Consider the following 7,880-nt stretch of genomic DNA (forward strand, 5'->3'; position numbering starts at 1 on the left):
CTAATTGGTTGGGGTTATTTTTTTATTGCCTTATGCACATGTGACGGGGTTGCAACATTTTACTCCAATTTAGCCTTGGGATTGTGTTTTCTTGAAAACAGAGGTATCATTTTTTGAAAAAAAAAAAACTTTTGATCAGTCAGTTCATGACATGTCAATCTGGTCAACTCTTGCCTGTTACTCTAGTGTGGGTTGTTGAGGGGGGGAAGGGGTTGGTGGGAAGTGAGTGGCATGGGTTTATATATGTGACTTGGGGAGTTTGTAGAAGAGGGGGAGTGTTTGGTGGTAAAGGATGTTGATACCAAATTAAATCAATTATTGTGGTTAACAGGTTAAGCGATATAGTGATGTGAACATATACAGTCAAATGTTCCTATAATGGCATCGTTTATATGAATATTGTTTGAGTATTATAATGAAATGTTGTTATAGAGAATATATAACAACAAAACTTCAATCTTTTCCCAATAAAGTTCATGTCCAAACACAATTAGGCACGTTTGTATGGTTAAGGATAAAAAGTCCGCCGAAGAAAAAAGCATACAAATCTTTTACTACAATAATATACGGACTCTTACTATCTATATTGCTCGGACTCTTCAAAAATCTCGCAGGATGTGTCAGATCCTCATTCCTCCAAAAGCTTTGGGAGGAATCCGACATTGTAGCGTCAACATTTTTTGAAAGTCCGAGCAACATAATTGAATATAAGAACATGATTCAGATTGGGAATAAAGTGAACAGGAACGCCAAAAAGAGAAAAAATTAAGCAGGAGATTGTTATTTTACATCACTCCCATCACAAACTATACATATACGTATGGACATCTTAAAAAAGACATGTTAAGCTCAGGCAAAGCTTCCACAAAACAATCTATTAAAATTGTTTGGACTGTACAAAATACAAAACAGAAAAATTATCATTTCTCCTCAGTGAGTCTTGAAAGCAAATATAGGCAGCCAGAACAAAGCAACACTGAAGCTGAGAAGCAAAGCAGATCCAATGGTGTGTGTATAACAGCCTTCTTACTCTTTTCGAACAGACCGATAAGAAGAAGCATCACGATTACATGACCAACTTTAGTCTTCATCCCGCTCACAGTTTTTATTTCCAACCAACTTGGCCGTTCCTAACAATTGTGTCCACAAGAAGAAAAAATGAATGAGATGTTCTGTACAAGAAATATGAATGTGTCATATGTGCAATGGATTTTTGCATTCACAAAATTGGCACCAATGTACAACTGTTAGCTAAGGGAACAAAAAATATATAGAAGTAAACATATGAAGAATCCAAAGGAATTGAACATATAGTAGATATACTTCAAAAAAAATTACTTATCTATCCAGTGAAGGGGTGTCAATTGACACCTCTTGGACAAGGGTGGCTCCGCCACTAGTTAGCTCCAAAAGAGACGTTTTTAAGATATTCAGACTAACCTTTAGAGTGAATATGCCGAATAGATTTGATTGATATGGAGTTTTTTCCTCTGACATTGATTTTGACTTGTCAAGATTGCTGATGAAGAGCTCATAGAGACCCATGCCAAAGACTAACATCACTGTCCCTAAGAGATATATATCTAGAGGAAAACGTATAGTGAATATTCTTTTGAGACGAAGTATTATATTAAGTGAAGGAAAGGGAAATTTAGGAACTCATAAAGCACAGAGACAGAAGAATGACAAATAGTTATATCAGTACTGCATAAAAACCAAACATTGAATTAGAGATAAAGAGGTGATATTCTATGAAGTTTGAACAAAAATATGTTAATTCCATAGTGCCTAAAAGTATCTATTAAATCAGAACAGCAGTATTCACTCTCGAATCATGCAGCATACATTTTTTCAAGCACACGTGATAATTTATGTTGCTCGGACTCTTCAAAAATGTCGATTGGCGCGCGTCGGATCCTACAAAAGTAGTGCATTTTTGGAAGATTCGACATAGGTGAAACAACATTTTTGGAGAGTCCGAGTGACATATGCACAACCGCATATCTGAGCTCTTCCGCACATTTGGTCCAATTTTAAGCTTGAGGCAACTTTGTGCCATAAGATAAATGATACTTCGATTCTTCATGCCGTAGAGGATCCAAGCTCCTAGCTCTTCAAATTTGTTCTACCAAGTCATGATCTTATGAGAGTGCAACTTTTCAATCAGTATGTGCAGATATTGAGTAAGACCATTTTATGTACAAATTACTAATTTAGAACTCACTAACTTAAAAAAGCTAGAATGCCGAACCCATAAGCTTCAGACCTGGCTCCGCCTCTGTGTAAGAGCCGAGAACTAAGTTCCACTTTCCTAAACAGCCATGTATATTTTTCTTTACATAACATCATTTTAATTTTTATCAGAACAACGACTAGCTTTTAACTTTTAGCAATACAAACAACTCCTGTAAGAACAAGTTTAAAACAAAACCCACAGCCAGATGAAACAGAGATAGGTATATATTATGTAGTAGATTTTTGTGCTTATTGCCCTGTGTAACAGGGAAACTCTGATTTTGACTCTTGTGATACACAAATACTCATCTAATTTCTTGCACAAATGAAGTGAAAACTCGTTGATTATGCTCCTAAGAGACCATCGTTGCGATAAGATGAGCAACGTTAGGAGGTACTATTTGGCTTTCTGTGCATCGTAATGAAATCAACACGCACACGACAAAGAAAGGATTGCATGAGCGGAAATGCAAATAGTAATTTCAAGATTACCTATGGCCTCAACAAGCAAGAGTACGACTTTTGCTCGGCTTGCGGGATATTCCTGGAATGATGCTGTTATATAAGTGCAACCCTACATAATGGAAACAAGTTAGCTCAGTCATTTGGCAAAAACTTCTGAATGTTTATTTCATCAAACTATACTTGTATTTTGCAACAAAAAAATAACAGAGCTTGCGAGAGCTGGGAAATGGATGATCGATAGTGCTCTTTTCTACAACAACATATTGCATTGTATAATGTATATAATTCGCTTGTCAAAACCGATCAATTGTTCAAGTTGAAAAAAAGAATTGTTCGTGCTGGGTAAGCCTTACAGAGTTTTCATATTGAAAAAAAATTGTTTATCAAAACTAGGGGTGTCAAATTTGACCCAAAAGGTGATGGCTCGCCCAACCCGTTCAAAATTTTATGGGTTGGGCTCAAGATAATTTCATATTGGGCTGATTTTAGCCCAACCCAACATAACCTATTTTAAAGTGATCTCCAACTTAGCCTAATTCTAGCCCATTTTTAAGATTTACTTAAATTTGGATTTATTGCTTGAGATTTACTTTTTTTTTTTTTTTTTTTTTTTATGTATACACTTTTCTTGTATCATGTATCTTATAAGTTTGTGGTATGTTTAATATGAAAGGAAATATTTTTCATGAAAATATGTTTAATATGAAGGGAAATATTTTTCACGAAAAATGTGTTTTTCTTGAAAATATTTACCACAGAAAATGTTTTCCTCAAAAATATTTTTCACAAAAAATCCGCGAAAATATTTTTCGTGAAAAATGTTTTTCTAGAAAACAGACCATTCAAAAAAATTGGGTCAAGTTGGACGGGTCATGAACCAACCCATTTTTAGCTCATTTCAGCCCAAGTAACTTTTGGGCTAATGTTAGCCCAACCCATTTATTACCTTAGCCCATTTTAATTCAAAACCAATCAATCGATCAGTCAATCAACCAACTATTCTTTCATAATGGGAAGAAGTTACGGGAAAACAACAGAATGTCCTGCCAAGACAATTAAATGTTTTATTGAAATTTATAAATAATATATTCGGAACTCAATAATAAAAAAGTTATGGTCCATAACCTACAACTATAAATCCTAGCTCCGCCTCTTCAGCCATGTATCATGCTGCTAATTGAATTTGCATGTTATGGAAACACATGCAGTCAAAGAAACACTTAAAGAAGCTGAAGTTAGGAATTTGAGTTTGAAAATTAAAGGTCTAGCATAACAAGAACACAATCCTGGTATTAGTTCTAAGAAATGTTTTTAGTTTCTCTATATTCAAAGACGACTCACTATGTTTAAAGGTGAACGGATACTAACTGAGCAGCATCAAGAATTATTTTTCCAATCATTTGTCCTTAAACAATGAAACACAAAAAGAGTACCTTGATGAAACAAAGAAATGATCCGATTAACGAACCCCAGACTGCAAGAATAGCAAAAAACCGACAGCTGTAAATGACCTGCAGGAAATAAAAACCAATATTTAAACAGAGGCGCATTCAGAATTTGAACCCAACGAATACCTTTAAGATTTCTCAGATGAAACACATTTTATTTCTGAAATCATGGGTTCCATATTTAATATTTATTGAAATTCTAATGATTTTTGTAGGGGTGACAAAATTAGCCTATTAAAGCATAAGTCGCCCCATCAGTCCAAGTTTGAGCGGATTAATGACCAGCACATTTATTAGTTTATTTAATTTGGGCAATTTGCAGGAATGACCTTCACTGGGGGTGGTCTTTAATTTTTGCTCCTCAAATTGGTGATCTTTAATTTTTGCCCTTTGCTTAATACCCGAGGTCCTGCGTTCGAACCCAAAAAAAAAATCACAAGGCATAATTTGGAATTCGCAAACTTTTACCCAAAACTAGGCCTTAAGGCAAACCTCTGCCCAAAGTTAGGACTTAAGGCAGGGGTTTGCAAAATTCCAGCAAAGTAATTTATTTTTTTTGCCGTAAGGCAGAGTTTGAAACCCAAATTATGTCTTGCGATTTTTTATTTTTTTTTGACTGAGCAAAGGTTCGAACCCAGAACCAAGGAGCTTTTAGCGAAGGATAAAAATTAAAGACCACTAATTTGAAGGGCAAAAATTAAAGACCAGTCCTTTTGAAGGGCATTCCATACAAAAATAATGATTTAATTTTGACGTGCCCAAATGTTGCCAAATTTAACCTAACCACGAGAAAAATCTAGTCAAAAGATTTTTAATTATATTTTTTGTTTGATGTGTTATATACAGCCAGAGTAAAGGAAAAAAAGTTTTATTAACTAATTAAACAAATTACAAAAACAAACAAGGAAATCAAAACTATGTAAAAGTTGGATGGATTGGACATCGACCCATTGTTTAGCTCAGAATTAATCTATCGCGGCCTAAGTAATCTTAGGGCGGGCCGTTGGCTCATCATATTTTGACCCGCCGAAAATCAGTCTAACCCGCCCGTTTGGCACCTCAACTTTTTAATACATATTCCATTTAGAAAACACAATTCAAGAAACTATAAAATAAAATTAAAATGTAACAAAAATTTATTAACTAATTAAACAAATTATAAAAAACAAACAACGAAATCAAAACTATGTAAGAGTTGGACGGATTGGACATCAACCCATTATTTAGCCCATCTTGATCCAATCTATTTCAGCCTAAGTAGTCTTTGGACGGGCCATTGACTCATCAGATTTTGACCCGCCAAAATTCAGTTTAACCCACCCAGTTGGCACCCCAATTTTTTAATACATATTCCACATATTGGAAAAAAATACAATTCAAGAAAATATAAAATAAAATAAAAATAATATAATGTCTCATTCAAAAGGTGTAAAACATATTTCACCTTCTCTATAGTCTCCTCTACACGTTGTAACTTTGCATTTGGAATTATATGAAGTGTGCTTGAATCAAGGTCTGACTGAATAGCAGGCAAGGAAGCATGAACTGATGAATGAGTCGAACGGGCTGACCCATTTGACATGGCGACCCGAAAATTGACCCGACAAGGATGATATTGAGGAACCCATTTCAGTACTGATGAAGCTGTGTTTGAGCTTCTATACAGGAATGGAGATATGTAGTTTGTAGAGAGTGTCATGGTAAAGCTTTAAGTTTTGTGCATGAAATTAAAAGAATGCAAGGTTTATCTCTCTTTTTTTTTTGCCACAAATTTATAAGTGGAATAATATTGGCCTCACATTAAGGTAGCTTCGTTTCAAACTTCAAGAAAATTGACTTTGGACTTTCCCTTTTTTTTTTATTTTTTTTTATTTTTATAAGTGGTTACTCTCTTAGTTCATTTTACTTGTTCGGTATTACTATAAGCTGTATCTTGCCATATATATATATACTAGATATGTGAGGCCCGTGATAAGTCCGGGCCCAAACTCAAGATATAAAAGTAGATATTTTAAGTAAAGAAATATAATTTGTGTTAGTACAAGTGTACAACAACAACAACAACAACCACATACCCACTGTAGTTCCACAAGTGAGTAGTTATATGAAAGCAAAATTTTCATTTCACTCCTTTAATATTTTAACTTACATTTTGATTAAATTATTTACTTCAAATCAAATGTAGAGCCAGAATTTGATATTTATAACTTATGTATCCTAATTTTCTGAAGTTATTTAGTTCTAAATAAATAATCTATACATAGTTAATGAACTTTTAAGACAAATACATAATTTAACTTGTGCAGCGGATGGAGCTGCTCCTCTCTTAATTAGGGATTAGGGGTTCGAACATGGATATGGAAAAAATCTTTGGAGGAAGCGCTCCCCCGAATAGGCGGATACAGTGCGAATTATCTGGATTAATTGGGCTCAAATGCGGATATCGAGCACCAACCAGAAAATCAAAGAACATGAAAAATGAGGTAGGAGGTACGATAGCTTTTGAAAAGTAGACCTTAAAAATAAAAAACAAAAAAATTGACTTAAATAAATAAGATTAGGACCTAAAAGTAATTAATTAAAAAAAATTTAAAAAATTTGGAAATTATTGTGAGGACTACAAAAGTCCCCAGGTTCGATAGCTTTTGAAAAGTAGACCTTAAAAATAAAAAAATAAAAAATTGACTTAAATAAATAAGATTAGGACATAAAAGTAATTAATTAAAAAGTTTTTAAAAAATTAGAAAATTATTGTGACGACTACAAAAGTCCTCACATTTGCTCTTATTTTATATAGTAATATATGGCAAGATACAGCTTGACACATGGCAGGATGGTAATGGAACACGTGATAGTAGGAGGTGGAATGTTGCAAGTTGTCTCATTTAATTAGAGTGAGAAGCCCTGGAGACATCCGGAGTAAATCCACAAAGGCAATTGTACCGGATCATTAATAAGAGAATAACGTTATATGACCGGTCCAGATACGGAGCAAGCGATACAATCCAGAATTAAAACTGCATTTATTATTCACTAGTAAACTCATCCGCGCTTCAGTAAGGAAATATTGCTGAGTAGTTCATGTTTTAGTTTTTGTAAAAAGAAATTATTCTGTAATAATCAAACATCAAGTATGAACCAAAAATAATTCTAGTATGAACAGTTACAACGGATCAATAACCCATTTACAGAAAATAGGGGCAAAAACCTTAAATAAAGTTCTGTGAGAGATTTCAATTCAAAAATTGTACTCGTTTAAAATGGATTAATGCCTCGCCAGCCAAGGTAGGAGTGGGCAGTGGGCACCAGCAGCAACACTGGACACACTAAAGGCTTTGATATGTCAATGAATGATGAATTTTTTCGGCAACTTTCCAGTCATTCTCACCTATTTGTTGTTTCCTCTTTTATTAAAGGAATACAAACATCAGTTTTTTATGCTAAATTCTTCTGATTGCATTATATCATAGTGTTTATGTATATACATCTTAAGCAGTGAAACAGTCAGCATGCCAGGGATTATATTAAAATGTCTTCTGAAACCCATGCCCTGTGCACACTTAGTACTCCCTCCACATAAAACAACAAACTAACTTAAGGAAAAGAACAGTATATGCTTCAAACATAAACCTTTGAATCTTATAGAAGTTAGTATCTAGACAATTACTCCACCTTTTAAACACAATACCTCCTCATAGGTTTTTTGGTACAGAAGAACACCTGCTAACATCA

At 34.1% G+C, this 7,880-nt stretch overlaps 1 protein-coding gene across 1 annotated transcript; it reads right to left on the minus strand.

Annotated features, from left to right (window-relative positions):
* Positions 1-737: 737 nt before the first annotated feature.
* LOC132604255 (uncharacterized) lies at positions 738-5,922 on the minus strand. Its single transcript, XM_060317681.1, has 5 exons — positions 5,593-5,922; positions 4,134-4,211; positions 2,728-2,809; positions 1,441-1,583; positions 738-1,130 (listed from the first exon to the last, which is right to left on the minus strand). The coding sequence occupies exons 1-5, from the start codon at positions 5,845-5,847 to the stop codon at positions 921-923; spliced, it is 768 nt and encodes a 255-aa protein (XP_060173664.1). The 5' UTR covers positions 5,848-5,922; the 3' UTR covers positions 738-920.
* Positions 5,923-7,880: the final 1,958 nt, after the last annotated feature.

This window comes from Lycium barbarum, chromosome 7 (genome assembly GCF_019175385.1).
Source record: "Lycium barbarum isolate Lr01 chromosome 7, ASM1917538v2, whole genome shotgun sequence".
NCBI lineage: Eukaryota > Viridiplantae > Streptophyta > Magnoliopsida > Solanales > Solanaceae > Lycium > Lycium barbarum.